Source organism: Populus trichocarpa, chromosome 18 (assembly GCF_000002775.5).
Source record: "Populus trichocarpa isolate Nisqually-1 chromosome 18, P.trichocarpa_v4.1, whole genome shotgun sequence".
Lineage (NCBI taxonomy): Eukaryota > Viridiplantae > Streptophyta > Magnoliopsida > Malpighiales > Salicaceae > Populus > Populus trichocarpa.
Window position 1 is genome coordinate 15,773,973 of NC_037302.2, and position 20,846 is coordinate 15,794,818.

General features: G+C 35.8%; 2 protein-coding genes across 7 annotated transcripts; both read right to left on the reverse strand.

The window, feature by feature from the left end:
• Nucleotides 1-1,210: 1,210 nt before the first annotated feature.
• LOC112325061 (DNA (cytosine-5)-methyltransferase 1) lies at nt 1,211-10,219 on the reverse strand. 4 transcript variants are annotated; one of them, XM_024590487.2, is made up of 12 exons: nt 9,878-10,219; nt 6,185-7,709; nt 4,290-5,793; nt 3,851-4,015; nt 3,457-3,658; nt 3,250-3,361; nt 3,022-3,169; nt 2,737-2,934; nt 2,349-2,627; nt 2,098-2,259; nt 1,776-1,994; nt 1,211-1,561 (listed from the first exon to the last, which is right to left on the reverse strand). In XM_024590487.2, the coding sequence occupies exons 1-12, from the start codon at nt 9,948-9,950 to the stop codon at nt 1,424-1,426; spliced, it is 4,725 nt and encodes a 1,574-aa protein (XP_024446255.1). In that variant the 5' UTR covers nt 9,951-10,219; the 3' UTR covers nt 1,211-1,423. The 4 variants fall into 4 exon arrangements, with proteins under 4 accessions (XP_024446255.1, XP_024446254.1, XP_024446257.1 ...); XM_024590486.2 differs by having other exon boundaries at nt 6,185-7,712; nt 9,878-10,218; XM_024590489.2 differs by having other exon boundaries at nt 9,823-10,218.
• Nucleotides 10,220-14,211: 3,992 nt separating this feature from the next.
• LOC7484094 (chloride channel protein CLC-c) lies at nt 14,212-19,095 on the reverse strand. 3 transcript variants are annotated; one of them, XM_052448797.1, is made up of 8 exons: nt 18,943-19,095; nt 18,478-18,707; nt 17,790-17,990; nt 17,394-17,571; nt 16,608-16,870; nt 16,173-16,442; nt 14,961-16,089; nt 14,212-14,791 (listed from the first exon to the last, which is right to left on the reverse strand). In XM_052448797.1, the coding sequence occupies exons 2-8, from the start codon at nt 18,699-18,701 to the stop codon at nt 14,702-14,704; spliced, it is 2,355 nt and encodes a 784-aa protein (XP_052304757.1). In that variant the 5' UTR covers nt 18,702-18,707; nt 18,943-19,095; the 3' UTR covers nt 14,212-14,701. The 3 variants fall into 3 exon arrangements, with proteins under 3 accessions (XP_052304757.1, XP_052304756.1, XP_052304758.1); XM_052448796.1 differs by having other exon boundaries at nt 18,819-19,095; XM_052448798.1 differs by lacking the exons at nt 18,478-18,707; nt 18,943-19,095 and having other exon boundaries at nt 17,394-17,576; nt 17,790-17,916.
• Nucleotides 19,096-20,846: the final 1,751 nt, after the last annotated feature.

Here is a 20,846-nt window from a genome sequence, read left to right on the forward strand (position 1 = left end):
ATAGCAACTAAACAGGCATAGAAAATGCAACATTGAACAGGATTTGGTTATTTTATGTTAAATTATTGAACAAGTTCGATCCATGAATTATGGAACAACTTTATCATCTGTTTTTACGGTTCAATAGCCAAATGCATTTCATTTTATAAATGAATTCTCATTGATAAAAAGAAGAAGAAGATAAACTGCATAATATATATAAGAAATTTACTTAAATAAGAGTGTTTGTATTTCATTGACATGTGTATATATAGAAACTTGAAAACACGATCCGAAATCCTTCCTCCAACTCCCTATTAATGATAAGATAACTAAAGGGAAATTTAATTCTTTATTAGATTATTCATCCCACTCAATTATTTTTCCATAATTTCTTTCATGTATGTTCATCACCTTCCTGCTCTTGGCTGCCGTTTTAGCTTCTTCATATTGCAACTACCCTTTAATTATTATCCTTGAATGAAAGGGTCAATTGAACTAGGCTCTCCTTGTAAACATAGATTCCGTTTTCTCTCGTGTACTGAGGTCAAAGAAGATGAGTTTATCATTGTCAGATTCCAACACAAGCTTATTATTCTTCCAATGTGTGCATGGAGTCTTGCTTCCTGTAAGAGCCTTAACAGTGAGTTTCTTGGTTTAACACCTCATTCTCATTCAGTAACCATATATCAAGAAACTTGTACATCTCGTAGAGAGTAAACAAAGCAATGGACAAACGGTATAATGCAAGTCTGTCACAAGCTGGCTTAGCATACTCTGGTACTTGTATCTCTAGGAACATTTCAGTACGCACGTAGCCAATGTTAAAGGAAAGATTCACTTCAGAATTTTCACTATGCACGTATGATCTTCACCAACAATAAACTCCATTAACACATGTAAAACATTCGGAGTTGGTTAGGCAATAAGCTTGTTCCAAATCTCCCCAATAAGCAGCCCAATATCAACTGGATACATGCAGACACAATAATACAAAACATGGAACTCATTATGAAGACACAACTAGTCCAACCGAGTACAACACTGGTTTAACAAAATCAATTTTTCAATTTTCATTTCCATACAGAACCAATGATAATTTCAGGAGACATGCAAGAAAATAATATAATAAATCTGGTCAATATTTCCTTAATGATTAATAAATACTATAATTTGAAAAGGGAAAATACCTTATTGTCTATAAGCATTAAAATAAATTTGGCTCTGTAAAAAATCAAACGTGTTTTCACGGACTCACTGCATATTGTATGGCTGAACAGCCAGGATCAATAAACACAAAATTGCCTACACAATCTTCTTGGTTGCAACTGCTTAATGGCCGAGAGCGACACCACAACACAATATAAATTGCAATTTATTAAGACCAAGTGTTTTCTCCACCTGATGAAACTCTACTTTCTAACAAATTTTGTGGACCCTCCAACTATTTCTGCCTCTTACTATCCAGTGCTTCCTTAAGTTTCCTTCCCAACGCATATGCTAGAGGAGGAGGAACAGCATTTCCAATTTGCCGATGCTTGTGTTGAATGTTACCGAAAAACTGATAGTTATCTGGGAATCCCTGGGTCAAAGAATTAAGAAAAAAGGAAACAAATAAAAAACGAAACCAAGCTTTTGCATGCAGCGCAGGAGCCGGGGTGAAATATGCAAGGTGGATGATTGTTGCAAGCACTGGCTACGTGCTGTCTCTTTTTAAAACTTCTTTCAGAATCAATTTATTTTATAAAGTCAGAAACTTGGACAATGGTCAAACAGTCCAGGGAAACTGAACTTACTTGAGATCGTGCACATTCACGAACAGTAAGAATCCTGTCCTGCTCAGGGTGAAAGCACATCCCCACCTTACCCATTGGCTGGGGATCTGTTATTGATGTTGGGAAGTTCCCTTCCCAATCCAATCTTCCAAATAGCCCCTTCCACTGATTATGTCGTTTAGCTGTGTTTGGAAGGCACCATGGTATCAAATCAACCATTTGCCCAGTAGACAATTTGACCTGCATATCATGACATTATCGAAAATCACTCATCTCTACTTTCATCATGCATTAGGTTTATATCAACCTCGCATTGCAAGGTATCAATAAGATGTGTTTGTACCTTTTCATCTGGGAGATCACGCCAATCAGCACCTGGCCGCTTTGGGATATTCTTGCATCTAATAAGATTCAGCTCATTCATTTCTTTTGATATATGGTCAGTCAAGACAACCATGTCGCCTCGAATTTTCTTTTGAAACCAAGAGATAGGATCATTTCCATACTGCAAAACAAAAGGTTTGGTTATAATGCCCATGATCATATTACTTAGGAGTAAGAAGTTCCAGAAGAAAATTTTAGCATCTAATATACCTCCAAATTTGTCTTAGAAGCACCATTCGCCACATCTGGGAGATCACCAATTGTATCTCTGACAGTTATTGCACGGAAAGGGGCTCCATAAGCAGTACTCCTAACAGCAGCATATTGTGACTTCTCAGACAATGTTATTTTTAACTCTGGGGCAGCAAAAACATGCATTGGCTCTGGCCATTCTGGGAGTATCTCCTCAGGGGAGGCTGCCCATATAAAGGCACGTTTGCGTGACTGAGAAACTCCATATGCTCCGGCCTCCAAAATTCCAAATCTCACCTATTCACAATCAATACACATGTAGACATGGTTACATACAATTAGCATTCTGCATACAAAAATGAAATTATACAACCATGGTTATTTCCAATGGCATCGCAATATCTACCTGATAACCCATCTGAAGAAGAGAAGCAATAGTTAAACGGAAAGTCTGTCCTTTATTGAAAGATACAAAGTTCCTCACATTCTCTAAGAGGAAATACTTTGGGCGGAAGTAATCAGCAAAGGATAAGAATGCTAAGATCATCTCACATTGAACTTTACTCCAAGTGCTCTGATTAAACCTATTCATTCCAGAGAAGCCCTGCAAAGACACATTACTTTTTCGAGTGTCCATAAATTCCAGAGATGTTAGATGCCTCAGGTTAGTGCAAAGAAAGGCTATAAATACCTGACATGGAGGCCCTCCATTGATGAAATCCACCTGCCCTGGCAATGGCAAACCATCGATCACCTTTGCATCAAGTGATGAAGCCATTTTAGCAGCCTCAGAAGTAGAAATACAGTCATCTGCATCTCCACACCTCTCCATCACAGCCCTTAATTAACATCAGATAATTAGGCAACAGAAAAATGAGTGATAACAAAAGAAAGTTTCAATCACAAAACAACCACTTACCTGAGGATCACATTGCAATTATTAATAAACATTAATGATTCTGCATGATTGAGTTTAAATGCTTCCCCAGCAGGCTCTTCATATTCAATAGCCCACTTGGTTGTTGAGACACCTGCAATGGTGAAAATAGCCAGTTGTCAATTTATCCAACAATAGGCATAAATATCAATTATCCCTCCAAGTGAAGGATAAAGAGATGAGCACTACCAGCTTGCTGCAATCCCTCAGACAAGCCACCACAACCAGCAAAAATATCCAAAGTGGCCAAACGGTACTCTGGAGATGCTTCCAATTGTTTGTCATCTTCTGTATCATTTTCTCCTTCTTTAGACTTTCCCTTTCTCTTTCTACTTGCAACATCACCATCTTTACTCACAGCTGAAAACTTTGATTTGATATGAGCTGGTAGCTGTCCACAGTGAAACTGGAAGATTACTTATAGCTCACAGGAGCAAAGTCGAATAGTGAACCTCATAATGGCCCAGAGAAACAATCTGAAGGGCTTAGATGGCCTTCGAAATTAACTAAACTGACAATTTTCCATAAGCTGATGGACTCAGTCAGCATGTAACATTATGGGAATGAACAAAAGACAAATCACCTGCTTGAGGGACCCATTGGAAGGATCATACATGTGCTCGCAGAAGAAGGTATGATCAAAGATTGCAGGAGCACTGCATGTGGGAATATCAATTTTCTTTCTGACTTCACATTTCCCTTCAATCACCTCAACAGATAAAAGATGTGTTTCTTCACTATAATATATCTGAAATTAAGCAATAAAAACTCATTATGAATTACAAAGAAGCAAAGTCCATATTCAGGAAACTTATAATTGCAAGATTGATAATTTTCTGCCAATAATTAAGAAAGCCAACACATTTCTTATGTCAGAGCAGTTTCTGGAGTTCTTTGGCATGAATTTGTTGGATAAATTTGGATGAGACTATAAATGTCGAACAACATGGTCAAAGAGTGATTACAGAATCCACAAAGATTATAAAACATAAATATACAGAAGTTTTTAAAAAAGCTTTTACCTCACGAATATCAGAACAATATGCCTTTTCAGGTGAAATATCATCTGGTCTGAAAAATCTTTGAACTTTGACCTCAGTGGATCTTGTTTCAGATTGTTTTGTTTCCATTGGAACAACTTCCAATAACTGGCACACAGCATAAGGCTTCAATCCAACATTCCTTCCACCCTTAAAAGTTTCAGTCTCCCCACTTTCCACGGCAAATTGATGAGGGCTCACATAGACAAAATCATGGACTGAGTACTCAGTTCCCTTGTATGAAAATCCTGTTTGAGAAGAATTCACTTTGGAAATATTCTTGTCTTCTTCAGATATTTTTAAGTTACAAGAGTGGCAGACACCAGAGCCAAGACCCATAGTATCAAATGGAAGAGTGAAGAAAGCACCCCTTTCTGGCCAGTACAAGCTTTTACAGTAATATTCTAGTGGCAATCCTTTCTTTTTCCTCTCTTCTGCCTTTTCCCTATCAATTCTATCAGCATTGGCATTATCTTTCCTGTGATGATGTCCCCAAGGCCTTTTTCGAACTTCCAGAATTATTGTTTGCTTAACATCCTGTAGTTTATAATTCATGCATTCATTTGTTAAGAAAACCTCTCTATCATTGGCAGTGTTACCAAGAACTGTCTCAGATCCCCACTTCATCATTCTCCCGTGAAACATTTTACTTCCATTTCTTGTTTCAAACATGTACTCCACAAAATAAATGGCAGGAAGTTCATCTGGTTCATCAACCTCCACTAAGACAGCAGCCCCCACCACAATGACCTGTCCACAAACAATGGCTTGCTTGTAAATGTCTTCTCCAGAAGATATTTTTCTTACAGGATTCCCATCCCATCTTACCTCTTTTTGTGAAGTATGGGATTTACAATGTTCAAACACTGAATAAGGTTTTAGTGTTTTCTCTACCACCACCTCTTTATCATCATCTTCATTTTCATCCTGTTCCTCAAGTTCATCTTCTTCTTTTACATCACAATCATTTCCCTCTTTCAAATCCTCTGGAGAATAGTTTGAATAATATTCCCCCCATATTCTGTTGATCAGTCTTGTTGTTGTTGCCTGCATAAGCTTCCTCTTGGACGCTCCAGAAGCAACAGTATCCATTGCAGCCCGAGGATTCAAATTGGAATGACACTTTTGCACAATTGCTTTTTTGTTCACTACCCATTTAGTATGGTGCCTCTCCTCCATCATACGAGTCAAACCGACCACAAAAGCACATTTCTTGATCTTCTGATCTGGAAACTCAGCAAAAAGCTGTAGTATTATCTGTCCATGCACTACCACGTACCTCTCAACAGCTGCTAGATCAGAAGAAATATAAGCATGATGATCCTTCTTGAACTCAGACACTTTCCGGATTACATCTGCAAAAGAAAGCCGTGATACTCGACTTTGCTCCTTCAACAATGTAATGATGGTTCTTGCAAGCTTAACTGTTTTTAGGACTGGCTTATACCAGGAAGCATATTGTTTTGATGGCTTTCCAAGTCTATACCTGAAGATGTTGAGAAAGAAAAAAACACTGATCAAGATCACGAGAAAATAAAATTACTAACTTGCAGCACCAGAAATCTTTCATGAGATAAAACCCAAAATAACTTCCAAACGGAAAACATACACCGTTGGTTTCTCCCTGATATGTTAGTAACCTGCTACGAACTTAATTAATCCCTATAGTTGAATAGTTTCAACATATTTCCAATGAGAAGACATATTTGATTGGCAAACAGATTGTTAGACTTAAGTTAAAATGATTAGAAGCAAGGTCAAGAGACAGCAATAATTCAAGCACACGTGCATGTGTCTGTATGTGTGTGCGCGTGTGTGCGCAAGTGTTTATTGGTGTTATGTGTTTGATTAATAACAATATGAGAATATTACAATACCAGGCCATGTCCGTGCGTAATGATATAAAAATCATTGATGATCCAAACTCAATCATCCACTCCTTTATCGCACTCAAAAATATCGGCAAACCCATGTCATCCTGAGCCTCCAAACCCCTTGAAGAAGACTGATCAGGACCATCATCAAGACAGAATCCGCTTCCGTCATCTTCAGTCATACTTCCTGATCCAAAGATGGTGACATCAATGTCTTCACAAGGTTTCATTGGAAGAAGCTCCAAAGAAATCAACCTTGAGTCTGAGTTATAAAGTGACCAGTTATGAAGCATTCTTCTAGGGAGATCATCAGGGTGGTCAATTACATCATCACTTGCAACAGCTATATACTCATCGGTTTCTTCATTAGAGTGTTTGTAAAACGCGGGGAGAGGGTAGTCATTTGCAATCTCATCTTCATTAATTTTGATGTAGATTGTGTTGGATGCAGAAACTGAACCACGACTTTTCTTCTGCCTCATATTAGACTGCCAATACTCTTCATCCTGCAATAATCTTGCTAACTTTGCATCCTCGTCTTCCTCAACTGTGGTACTGGATTGGTTAGACTGATTCACAACAGCACCATCCACAGATTCTGGACCAATCACCAAGTTCCCACCAGAATTTGCTGCTTTTGCTATCAGAACATTTCCATGATTGCGACTTTCATCTCTCAAGGCTACAAGAACAGGCAAGTCTGCAAATTTCTTATCATTCTTTGTGGAAGTCTCATCCAAACCAATTATTTGGTGATAAATAAATTCACCCTGAGAAATGAGGAAATTCTTGATGGATACTGCACCAGAGAAACACTTATTTCCACTCATTGCTCGCACAACCCCAGCAAGCAACTCATCAAGGGTGAATTCAGGGTTTCCTCCAGAGAATCTTGAGAGTTTTTTGTAGACTTCAACACAAGCAAGTGCCTTCTGGAAGAAATGATCAAAGAACTTCTTGTAGCCACCAGCAGGCTTAATGCAGTCATAATCTGCCACTTCAGTACTAAGCCAAATGACTGGGGATCCATCTTCATAACCAGAGATATCCCATGCTTCTATCCTTCCAAAGCCATCACACCTAACATGCACTTCTTTTTCCTTGTCAAGGCTTTCCTCGTGAGGCATTATAATGCCAGAGATAAACATATCATCAACTTCAACCATCTCCAAGGGCTGTGGGTTGCCATTTGCATCATGCACAACAAAATCAATCAATCTCCTGTTTGGGCGACCCTCTTCTTGCCCTTGAGTCAAACGAACAGCTAGAATTTCTTCATCGACAACTTGTTCTTTCTTTGATTCAACAACATAAGACTTCTCTTCATGCAATCGTACAGATTTCTCCTTGAAATCTTTGCATGCAGCAGCTCTCTTAGGCCTTTTTAGTGAACCATCGCCACCAGTAGGCTCTTCCTTGTTGGTATCAGGGGAATTTCTCTTCTTCCCTTTTGTGTTTTTTTCTGGCACTTCTTTCTTTACATTAGACACTGAAGATTTTTGTTTCCCTTTTTTGTTCTTCCTCATACCTACTGCAAAGTTCAAAAGTTTAGTGATGAAGCAAAAAGGCTAATACTTTGATTGTTTAACGTCAGTCATGAAGCAAAATGCATTAGACTTTGAATGTAACAAAAAAAGTCATTTTGTAGTGTGCTATCAATCAACCATATTAGTTCATGCAGTACTCCCTCGTACAAAGTGAGTTTTCCAGTGGAAAAAAAAAACCCTTATCTCTGTATTTGGTAACGTGGTTAGAAGTACGGTAGGGTTGAAAAGCATCGAATTGATGGCTCATTTTCAGGCACCAAATTGATGCGGTGCGTTTTGCATTTCAAAATACCAAATAGCTGTTCACATTTATGTAACAAATTGAGAAAGCTAATAATTGAAGTTGAGGTATACAAAAATCTCTCAAGATTCTCTATTTTATTAGAGGATTTATGAACCAGATTGCAGACACGCCAAATCAAGAGGGCTAATAAGTGATGCTTTTCACATTTTCAATCGCGCTTGATCGAATATCAAATGTGCCCTAAAACTTTTATTGCAACAGTGGCAAATAAAGGGTTACAAACCAACCAAACCGAGAGAGCTAATAATTGATGCTTCTCGCATTTCCAAACATACTAGACCCAAAAATCAAACATGTTCTAATAAAACAGTGGCAAATAACAAATTGCGAAAGCTGGTATTTGATGCTTCTCACATTTACAAACATACTTGATAGAAATATCAAACATGTTCTAATACAATATTGGCAAATAACAAATTGAGAAAGCTAATAATTGATGCTTCTCACATTTCCAAACATACTTGACTGAAATATCAAACATGTTCTAAATTTTCTAATAAAATAATGGCAAATAACAAATCAAGAAAGCTGATAATTGATGCTTCTCGCATTTCCAAACATACTTGACTGACATCAAACATGTTCTAAATCTTCTAATAAAATAGTGGCAAATAACAAATTGAGAAAACTGATAGTTGATGCTTCTCACATTTCCAAACATTCTTGACCCAAATATCAAACTTGTTTTAGAATTTTTAATACAACAGTGGCAAATGACAAATCAAGAAAGCTGGTATTTGATGCCTCTCACATTTACAAACATAATTGACCGAAATATCAAACGTGTTCTAATACAATAGTGGCAAATAACAAATTGAGAAAGCTAATAATTGATGCTTCTCACATTTCCTAACATACTTGACCGAAATATCGAACGTGTTCTAAACCCTCTAATAAAATAGTGGCAAATAACAAATTGAGAAAGCTAATAATTGATGCTTCTCACATTTCCAAACATGCATGACTGCCATATCAAACGTGTTCTAAATCCTCTAATAAAATAGTGGCAAATAACAAATTGAGAAAGCTAATAATTGATGCTTCTCGCATTTCCGAACATGCCTGACCGACATATCAAACGTGTTCTAAATCTTCTAATAAATTAGTGGCAAGTAACAAATCAAGAAAGCTAATAATTGATGCTTCTCACATTTCCAAACATACTTGACTCAAATATCAAACGTGTTCTTGAATTTTTAATACAACAGCGGCAAATAACAGGGTTACAAACCCATCAAATCAAGAAAGCTAATTATTAATGGATTTCACATTTCCAATCTTACTTGAGTGCACTACGAAACATGCCCTGAAACTTCTATTATGACAGTTTAAATAACAAGGTCACACAGCCATTAAATCAAGAAGTATAATAACGCTTACACAAATCTCAAACTACATGCATAAAGTACGCTAGGAAAATGAGACTAGGACTCAGATACAATCAAGATAGCGCACCATTATACTTTTTATACACGAAAGAAATCTAAATTCTCAATTTTTTCTTAACAGGTTTTGTTTTCTAACAGAACCTGTACAACTTCCTGCCTAAGCACCAAAGATTTGTATATTGTGTACAAGTTAACTCGGAAACAAACAAACGAACAGACAAACAAACCCCAATTTGCAAAAATGAAAAAATAAAAAACCAAGTTGATGAATTGGATCATGGGTCTAAGTTTTGGGTGATGGAAAGAAGGAAAGTAGGATGCTTTGCCTTTGACTACATAGAATAATGTTAATAGTCTTTAACAAATCTTAAATAAAAATACAAAAGCGAAAAACCAACGAACCATTCATAATCCAATCATCAAACAAACATCAAGTAGATTGAGGTTGGATGATAACCAGATGATGAAGAAGAAATAGTATTATCAACTGGATCATTTGTTGTTGTATCCAATATTGATGAAGATCCCATCTTTCTTTCTTTCCCTTATCGACAAACCCCTCCTGCTTCTGCTTTGTTCTTTGTCCTTTGCGGTGGCCTGGGTTAGGTTTGGGGTTTGGTTATTGGATTGATGACAGCAACAAAACTAAAATGTAATAAGTAATGGTGGATTTAAAGGGAAAAACAGTGGGCGGGAAACGAAAAGATGTGTGCTTTGGTTTTGGACATTGGCGTCTATTGCCTCCAAAACCAAAACCAAAAGGTGTCAGTGTAATTCACCCATCCCTTCCCTCCATAAGTCATTGCGTTTACTTGCTCCCAACTCTCCACTACTGTGTCTCAGATTTCCTTGTGGCATGGGCCAATTCTCTTTGTGGCCCATTAAACTGACAACACAAGCCCGTTATTATATTGTTTGTAGGCTGTTGCCTATTGGGGTAAGTAATAGTAAAGGTTGGATTTTTACTCAGATCACCCTCCATCATATGTTCCCGCGACAGACAACGACACAATCTAAGCCGGACGTGCCATTGAAGTTGCAGAAGCTCAGTCATAGCTGCCAGATTACCATGAGAAGAATCATGTTGAAGCAATAGGTCCACACTGCAAACTTACAATCAACTTCCACGAGATTTTTTCTATAATCCACCCACCAAGCCATATCTATGCCGTTTAAAATACCCCATAGCTCAGCACAAAGCACTGAACATATATCAAGATGGTAAGCAAAGCCCTTAAGCCAACCTCCAGCACAATCTCTGACAAGACCTCCAGCAATAGCAGTACCCGGTGAGGCTTTAAATGCCCCATCTGTATTCAGCGTCACCCAACAACTTGGTAGAAAGGTCTCTTCCAATCAATTTTCGCTTTGTTATCTACAATCCTATGGTTTCTAGGATGCGCGTGATTCTGCATGAACCTGCTTTCTTGCTAGCATTTATTAAAAAGGTTATCAAATCGTAAAAATCGTAAAAAAAAAGAGGGGGGGGGGGGGGGGGGGGGGGGAGCTGAAAATGAAAAAAAAAATAATTCTATTAATAATCATAAGATGATTTTAAACATGAAGGTTTATTTGGGATTTTGTCTAATTTTCTATTTATGATCTAATTTTCTATTAATGATCTAATTTTAGAGATTTTGTCTTAGCTGTGCGTAAACTATAGGACAATTCAAAATTGTTTGCAAATCATAATACTCCATGAGAATAAGATTGACATGATTGAATATAATAATTAATTATTTAGTTTTTACAATTAACTTTGAAAAGCCAAGTACTTGTAAAGAATAGGATTTTCAAATATTGAAATAAGTATATTTATAGAAAAAAAATAACAATTTTATTTTAGAAAAAAACAATAAAATATGTATGTAAATATATAAAAAATAAAAAAATCATAAACTCTTTACTAAGTGGTTCTAAAGGTATTGTATAGCGTCCTTGAATCATGAACTATATTTTACTCAATTTATCCAAAACATCTCAAATACAAACTTGTCTTCCAATGAAATTATCTAGCTAAGAAATACAAATATTTTTTTTTGGATAAAAAGTAATTGTATTGAAAGGAAATAAACTATACAAAGTACGAGGGGCATACCTCCAAGAAGTACATAAGCTTGTTACTATAGTCCATCTTACCAAGAAAAGCAAAAGTAAAAAAAGAAACTAAAAAATACAAAAGCAAACTGTGAAAACCAACAACAAATGATGAGTCAGTCGATCGATTTTTGGAAATTCCTTAACTGGTTGACCGACTAATTACATATGAACTTGTGCTTAACAAAATCTTAAAATCAACAAGAGTGATGGTATCTTATGACTCTCGGAGGTGCCAAATGAACCTAAAAGTAGCTGGGATGTGAAACCTTAGTTCAAGCTCTATCAAATGGGACCAAACCAAATAAAAAATGTCATTGCAAACATCTTGATGAGATCGGTAAATCTAATGAAAAACTCAATTATTTCTCTCATATCAGATGAAGTAAACTGAGACTAAGAGGGCTAATCGAGTAAATAGATGCGTAAATTCCTTCTTCTTTTTTTAAAGTGCATGTATGCCCACTAAAGTAGTTGATGTCATGTTAAAGAAAGTCGACCCATAAAGGTCATGCTTATGATAACACCCCAAACTATAGCAAAGAAAGGGCACTAAAAGAATAAATATTCATGTGTTTCAACCTACAACCCACAAAGGATACATGTCGAAGAGAGAATGATCTGAAAAGCATGTAGTTTGTCCATGGTGTTAAGATGACCCATAGAGGTAAGCCACAAGATAAAAAAGTGTTTCGGGATGAAACCTAGAAACCAAAAAAGATGGTGGATAGAGTGTGGGTCTAGAGTCTCTAAGAACCTCACCATGTCGAGTCAATGGAGAACCTTCCTGATGAGTTACCATTCAAGACATACTGGTTTGGTAAGGCACTTCTGGGATTAAAAGTAATCGAATCTCAAGTATGCTAGAGCTTTGGACTACTCGATAGGATAAGAGAGAGAGATGGAAATGTGGTAGACCATGAAAGGTTTTTGCGCATCTAAAAGTGTAGGGAAAGTAGGATTTAAGCTAAAATGACTAAGTCAGTGAAAAAATATACCTAGCACAAGAAGCAAGCATCGGGCACAGTGTAGAGAGATTGGCGTAGGGAGCCAAATGAGGGGCGCCTAGAACGAAGCCTGTGCTTAGAAAGAAATCTCATGGATTAGGAATTGGGTTTAGGCCACAAGTCCAGGCCCAGACAATGCCCGAGATTGGAGCTGACAACACATTGAGCCTATGAAGGATCACGCCTGCAAGGAGCGGGGTCCATAGAGGGTTAGGGCCCGTGAAAGATCAGACCAGTAGGGTGCTAATCCAGAAGGGTTAGGCATGGTAAGGTGTCAAACCCAGAAGAGTTGAGCCTGATAGGTTGTGAGACTAAGCTAATAAATCATGTCTATCAATATCCTTATTATTTCAAGTCCAAAATTTATCTCCATGCATCTGAAAAATTACTACAACAACAGTGACATTTGGTTTGCCATGTCCATGATATGGATCATCCACCTCCCAATTAGCATCTAGTACGGGAAGAGTTATTCATAGATAAAACCGTTGGACTTTTATACCATGACATTGTTTTCGGCATGCTAATGAATATTTGTGGTCCTTGTGATGGAATATTTTTTCGAAACAAATTTTCTTTTCATGGTCGTGAGTGTGCTTAATGAAACCCTACAATCAGCAACTTGAAACCTCTACCTCCATTGAAAAGTCCTATGCCCAATCACGATGTATGTTATAATTGGATAGAGATTTATGGCTTGGGATTGGATTGGTTCTAGTTATTGGTTATTAAAAGGTGATTCTTATTAAAAATGATGAATGTGAAATTTTGGGTTGTTCACTTGTGCTTGTGTACTCCTTGATGACGGATTCCTGGAGATATTAGGAAGATTAGGAACAACGTTATTGCCTAACTAACTCCTAACATTAGTGTAGGGGTTTAAGACCGGTGTTGTTTATGATCATTATCTATTGGAGGCTGAGCATGCTGACACAATGTTTAACGTGGTTTAACAAATCACCTGTATTAACCAGAGAAGTTCATATTATTGAAGATAGAGAAAGGTTACAACACACATAGATGGAGGAGGAGGATCACATCCACTCAACTCAACTCCCATTGCTCTCACACACACAACTGCATAAGGCTATAGGGCTGTTGTCCTTGGCAGCCACTCCTTTTTCTCTCCTCCCATATTTCTCTCTTGTTCTCCTCTCATTTTGCTCTCTAAATGATCCCTCTATTTATATGCTTTAATGGGCCATTCTTTGTCAATGGTTGTGACTTTCGGTTGTTGCACCAGCAGCTTTCCTTGACTTTTTCACAAGCTATCATACTTTTTTCTTTGACAATAGCAGCCATTCTTTTCCAGAGGATGAGCTGCAGATGCTGCTTTTTTAATGGATAATGCAGTTTATTAATAGTTATTGCATATTAATAGCAACAAACCTAACAATTAGTCCTCTATCTTCTTTGAGCTCTGATCTGGAAAAGATTTGTTCAATCCTTGCTATAAAAGTATCTCCCTTTGTTTTAGTCCTTATATCAGTAGTTACAGACAGAACCATCCCCACATTCTCAAGATCAAGGAGGATCGACATATTCTGAAGCCACAACATTAGAATTGATCATACTGTTCTCCACAAGAATATTATTTGTAGAGTTGTGTGTCATGCATCCTATACTTAATTAGGGAAAAAGAAAAACATGACAAAGGATCTCATCACTTCTGAGTTCTGACACCATATTTTCATAAATATGCAACAACGTATAAGATCAAATTAGGGAAAAAGAAAAACATGACAAAGGATCTCGTAAAAAAACTGTAAAAACAATACCATTGAAAATTAAAACGAAAAGGACGGTAAAAACAACGCATCAAGCACTTGTAGGTATATATGGCTGTTGCATGGACGTGAATATTCCTATTTATTGTGTAGGGCGCTAGGAGATCATTTATCTTTCATGGAGCTTCAAGGTGTCCATCCCGATTATGAGATGGTTTCACAGAGTTTTACGAATAAACATCTACATTGCGGATTGTAAAATGACCTCGAATTCACTGCGGTGATGAATTTGTTTACATGTTTAAGGAAGAGGCTTCCCCTTCAACTCTAATGAAAGATCTCACTTGTTGAAAGACCAACGAACAACTCAGTCATCTGCAAACAAAGAACCCCTACTGAAGCATAATTACACAGCCACTGCTCACCAAACACTCAGTTTGATTGCTTGGTCTACTTGTGAGGCTTGATATGAGGGTAGAGTCCCAAGATATGCTCTGGCATGAAGTCATGTCGAGTCAAAATCCCAACAATTGGAGGTCTCTGCAACAAGTCAATAAGAAAAACCACAAACTCATTAGCCAACTTTTTACAGATATTTGATACGCAGAAGCTTTTACGATGCCTTCTGCCTTTTGAAGAAAACAATTGCTGCCCAAACACTACACATCAAACAAAGAAGAAGGCTATTGAGAAAGATTGTGCGTCTTACCCCTTGACTTATTGGCACTACACACATGTGCCTGAGATCAATTTGTCGAAAGAGAATTGCAGCTTTGGCAAGTGACATTGTCTCAACCACGGTGTGCGGGGATGCATTGGTAATTGGATGAAGATCTGCATACATCTCCATCTCTTCCTCTTCAATATCCAGATCCTCTAACTTGACACCCTTCCCAGATCCTGCTTTAGCTAAATCAAATACTGCAAATCTACGCAAGATCTCTTGACCAGCAGGTATCCTTTCCCTTGAAAAATTCTTGCCTTTAAGCAAAACAAGCAAATGTGACCTCAAGACAAGGCCGCACAGTTCTGGTGCATCTGAGAAAGGTGGTTCATCAATCACTGGGAACCCATTATGTCCAGTTGTCCTCAAAGCATGCAGTATATTGCCCACCTTTTCAATACCAAGAAAAGTTACCAATGGACTAGAGACAACATCACGTGCAACCAAATGCCTCATGTAAGGTTCTGCATGGGCCTCCATGTAAGGCAATCCTTTCAATTTCACAATTTGGTCATAGACACCCTTGTTGAAGTTATCAGCCACGGTTTTTGAGATAAGGAGAACCAACATCACAAGGGGAAGCAACAATAAATCATTAGTGAGTTCGAGCAGTATTACACAAAGGGAAACTGTCATTCTCATGGTACCACCAAGGAAGGATGCAGCTCCAAGTAAGGCAAAGAGACCGGTGTCAAGGTTAGAGATGGATCTAAATAGTCTCCCAACAAGACGGCCATAGCAAGCTCCAGCTAAAATAACGGGGATGAAAAGTCCAGATGGGATAGCAATTCCATATGTAACAATGCCAAGACAATAAACAGCAGAGAAGAAGAGGAAGAGAGTGGATATACGAAATTCTTTTTTAGTGCTGGCGCTAAAGAGGTTGCGAATAGCATCATCATTAGTGCTTAGAAAAAGGGAGGCAATGTCATTGTAATAACCTGGTGGGCACTGAAAACTTTTGTAATTTCCAGATTCATCAGTGTTGGGACAACTCACTGTTATATGAGTAGGGCAGGGGATGCACCTCCCGAACCAAGGCAGGCCGTAAGAACAACAAGATGTCAACAGGGCGATGGCAATAACAAGTGAGATTTTAAATGCAGCACTTTTTCTGCAGCAGCATGATAACAAGTGATTATCAATCAAAAAAAGAAGCAACATGCTGTAATCAAATAGGATGGCACAGTAACATACTCGTTAATGATGCTGTAAGTACGGAGAACCTTATCCACAAGATAGTTATACAAGCTTCCAAAAATGCCCCCGATGATGCCTAAGAGTATCACAGCTAAAACATCCGGGCCACTATATTGCACCTTTTCTGAACTCACATCATACATTATTAGACCTCCTTTCCCAAAAAGCCCACACTTTCCGGTAGCGCAAAATTCCATAAAAGCTCTCAAAACTATAGCAACCACTGCTGTAGTGAAAAAAGTTCTCCAAAGAAGAGCACTCCGCCACCTGAAGCACGTCAAAACAAGAAAAAACAAGATGCTGACCTTCATCAGTTGTGCATACATAACAATTGCATGTACACGCATATTAAACAAATAAATTGAGATTCCTCTGTGCGTTAAGCAAATAAGCTATGAATTAGACAGCAACACACAGAGATGGAAGAGGTACCATGAAGCTGCTTCTTCAAGAGCGAAAAGAACGCCTCCAACTGGAGCACGAAAAGCAGCAGCCACACCAGCAGCAGCTCCGCAAGTGATTAAATCTCGTCTCTGACGATCATTTTTGAAATATCTGAGCCATGTCCAAGTCAAATGGTACTTGCGAGAACCCCCCTGCCCTAATAAAGAGGCTATGCATGCACCAGTGTGAACCATAGGCCCTTCTTTACCAACAACAAATCCAGCAGAAACACCGAGAATAGAAGCAAAAATCTGCCACATTCAGAATTGTAAACACCACAGAAATATCATTTCAGAGAAAGGTAATAATTCCAGAAACGTAAAGTCAGATTCTGAATTGCAAAAATAGTATGAATGCATATCATATTCTAAAAACAGACAAAATAAGAGAAAAGAGAACAAAGCAATACCAGGAAACACTGAGCAGATCAAATTCACAAACATTGAGGAAAGCAAGTTCACTCGATTTCATATTAACCTAGGTGGACAACAGTTTCATGTTCTCTGATGTTCTAGACCAAAATCTTCAAACAGAAGCTCTGAAAAATTAGAAGGTTGGTGACATCTTTCGCGTTATAGCACTGAAGTTTGGTGCAGCATCTAAGACCTCGCACAATCCTTTTGAACTAAAATTACACGTGCATGCAAGTATTCGCTTTTGCAGATGCCTAGATAAAGGACTAGTGAACACTTTGACTTATTCTGTCTTTCAGAGAGGTTGATATGCTTTTTATGTATGAGCAGAAAGCGCGGCTAGACACTGTAATTCACTGACCTTTACAAAAAGGGTACCAGGAGCCAGTATAGAATGAGCATCAATGCCATTAAGATAGGCTTTCACTTCAGGAATACCAGAACCTGCTGCTGCTGGAGCAATGAAAGCGCATAGAGCTGCAGCAGCAGCCGCCAACACCATGTTGCAACCAGCAAATGCTGCAAAAGCCTTGTAATATCTGCACTAGAGGCATGACCATGTCATAGTTATCGTATAGATTGGCAAACAAACTTAATTCAGGATCTCAAACGCATTGCCATTGGTTGAAAAGTCATTATTATACCTTAAGTACTGATAAAAAAAAATTAAAAAAAAAAAGGATGTACGAGGAAATAAGTCCAGGCTACTTGTAGACCAAAATTCCAATACAGTGAGGTTGTGATAGGCTGAGCTTACTGTTGCTTTCTCATGAGCTTATTAGTCAGCAACAACTTGAAACCAGATATGTTCTCAACTGCGATATTATTTAAAAAGCCAACAAGTCCTGTGAAAAGGCCAATAAGAAGTGCAAATGCCCACTTCAGTAAAATATACTGAAATATCTGAACTTTCTTTCTTGATCTCCGATCTTGTTTAAATAATTCATTTTCAGCAATCCTGTAGGACGACATATAAAAAAGACAAAGACGTTAGCATTTTTGTCTTCTATCAAGATGCCAAGCTGATAAAGAATAATATGTGTACCAAACATAAAAGATGTGGTGATGATTATTAATTAGTTACTTCGTGTATTCACTATAAATTAATGATGAAAATGAAAATCAAATCCGAAACTTGTAAGAAATAATAAGATTATTTAAAAGTACTTCTTTTATTTTCTCTCTCTTTTTTTTTTCCTTTTTATATCTATCTCTCTTCAATGAGCACCATAAATTTTATGTTCATATTTTGTGATTTTATGAGATGTATGAATGACTATGAGTCCATAAGCTCGCAGGTTCCTTTCTAATCTAATCAGTGATTAAATAACCAGATTCTGTAAAAGGAAAAAAAGAAAGTAAATAAAGAATCTGTTGTGAGTTTATGATTACAAAAGGCAAATCTGATTTTCTCGGGAATTGGCATAATTACACATCTCACTTACTCGTAGTCAAGGCTTTCAATAAGAGAAATGTTGGCACCAACAATGGCAGTCTGGGATGTTGTATTCCTCCTTTTCACCAAGAGGGGTTCAGTACTGTAAGCACCGTTGTACGAATTTAGTATTCCTTTGGCATCATTTTCAATGTCTCCCTCCACATCTTCTTCTTTAACAGTATGCAGTCCATGAGTGGCCCTGTTATCCAAGTCCATTTTTCTTTCTCTCATATCCCTCTGCACACACACAGCACAGCACAGCACCAGAGAAGTTGTCATAATCATACATACAAAGGAAAGGAAGAAGGGGACAAAACAGAAAGAAAAGAAGTTATCCTGTATACTTACAAACGAAAGAAAGACAGGAAAACTGATCTTCACTTCTGTTTTTTTTTTTTTTATTGTTTTCCTCAACTCAGTCGGTCTCTAACTACTAGCTACTCAACTCAACACAACAGAAAAACAATCTCACCTAGAAACAGCAACCATTAAACATTCCGTATGCATATGAACTAATATCATCAACGAGCATTGCAATAAATAACCCTCTCCCTTTGGCCTTTTTGGCTGGAGGGGAAATGGCGAGAAAAAAAGAGGCAGGAAAATAAGTAGATGATGATGATGATTGATGAGTATGAAGACAAAAAACCAATGACAGCCAACCTCGCATTATTATACTATCCTTTAAAATACGTTAAAAAACAATGGGCTGTATACATAAGTATAGATATAAAATGTTTTTACCATATACCATTTTATAGATGTTTTCTTTTCTATTTTTTATTTTAAAAACACTATTAATCATATTATATTTATATTATAGGCTACATTATAGATGTTTAAATAAGCACATGGATATTATCTTTTTTATTTTTTATTTTAAAAGTTATTGATGAGTGTTGGATCAAGGTACATATAATTATTATATCCAAGATTAGTTGAATTTGACATGATTATCAGACCCAAAAGTATTGGGTCCGACTTGACTACCAGATTTATTTTTTAAAACAAAATAAAATAATTTATAAAAAAAATATTTATAATTCTTATTTAGGATACTTCAATGGTACTTTAATTTTTTTATAAAAAATAAAAAAAATATGAAAACAATTATTTAGAATACTTTAAGGTTAGTTTAAATATTTTTGTATAAAAAAATATTATAGAAAAATTAATTTACATTTCTATTTAGGATACTTAAAGAATAGTTTAAATATATTTTTTTAAAAAATAGAAAACATTTATAAGAAAATTATATAGGATATTTCAAGAATAGTTTAAATATTTTTATAAAAAATAGAAAACATTTATAAGAAAATTATATAGGATACTTCAAGAATAGTTTAAATATTTTTTATTAAAAATATAAAAATAAATAATTAGCATTTCTGTTTAGAATACTTTAAAGATAGTCTAAATATTTTTTTAACAAGAAATAGAAAATATTTATAAAAAAAACTTATTTATGATACTTCAAGAGTAGTTCAAATATATTTTTTTATAAAAAATATTAATTAGCATTTATATTTAGTATACTTCAAGGGTGGTTTAAATATTATTTTTATAAAAAATAAAAAATATTTATAAAAAATTATTTATAATACTTCAAAGGTATTTTTAGTGTTTTTTTATAGAAAAAATATAAAATATATAAAAAACATTAATTAACATTCTTGTTTATGATACTTTAAAAGTAGTTTAAATGTGTTTTTATAAAAACAATTAAAAACAATTATTAGCATTTTTTTTAGTATATTTCAATTGTAGTTTAAATGTTTTTAAAATAAAAAATAGAAAACATTTATAAAAAATTATTTAGTATACTTCAATGATACTTTTAATGATTTTTTATAGAAAAATAAAAAAATATTTTAAAAAAACTAATTAGGATTTTTTTTTTAAGATACTTTTAGGATAATTTAAATATTTTTTTAGAAAAAATAATAAAAAAATATTTATAAAAAAATTAATTAGTGGTTCTATTTTGGATACTTTAAGGATATTTTAAATATTTTTTAGAAAAAAATAAAAAATATTTATAAACAAATTAATTAGCATTTCTCTTTAGAATACTTGAAATGTAGCTTAAATTTGTTTATAAAAAAATAAAAAAAAAATTAATTAGAATTTTCATTTAGGATATTTCAATAATAATTTAAATATTTTTTAATAAAAAAAATAATTAGCATTTAGATAGGATATTGGGTCTCATTTGGCTACTAAACCCAAAACATTTAAAATATTCTCAACACTTTAAAAAAAATTTATATTTTAAAAAATTATTGTTAACATGTTATAAAATGCGTGACAGCATACTAGCTTGCTTTGATAATTTTTATGTTTCAAAAATGTTTTTAAAAAAATTTAAATTTTATA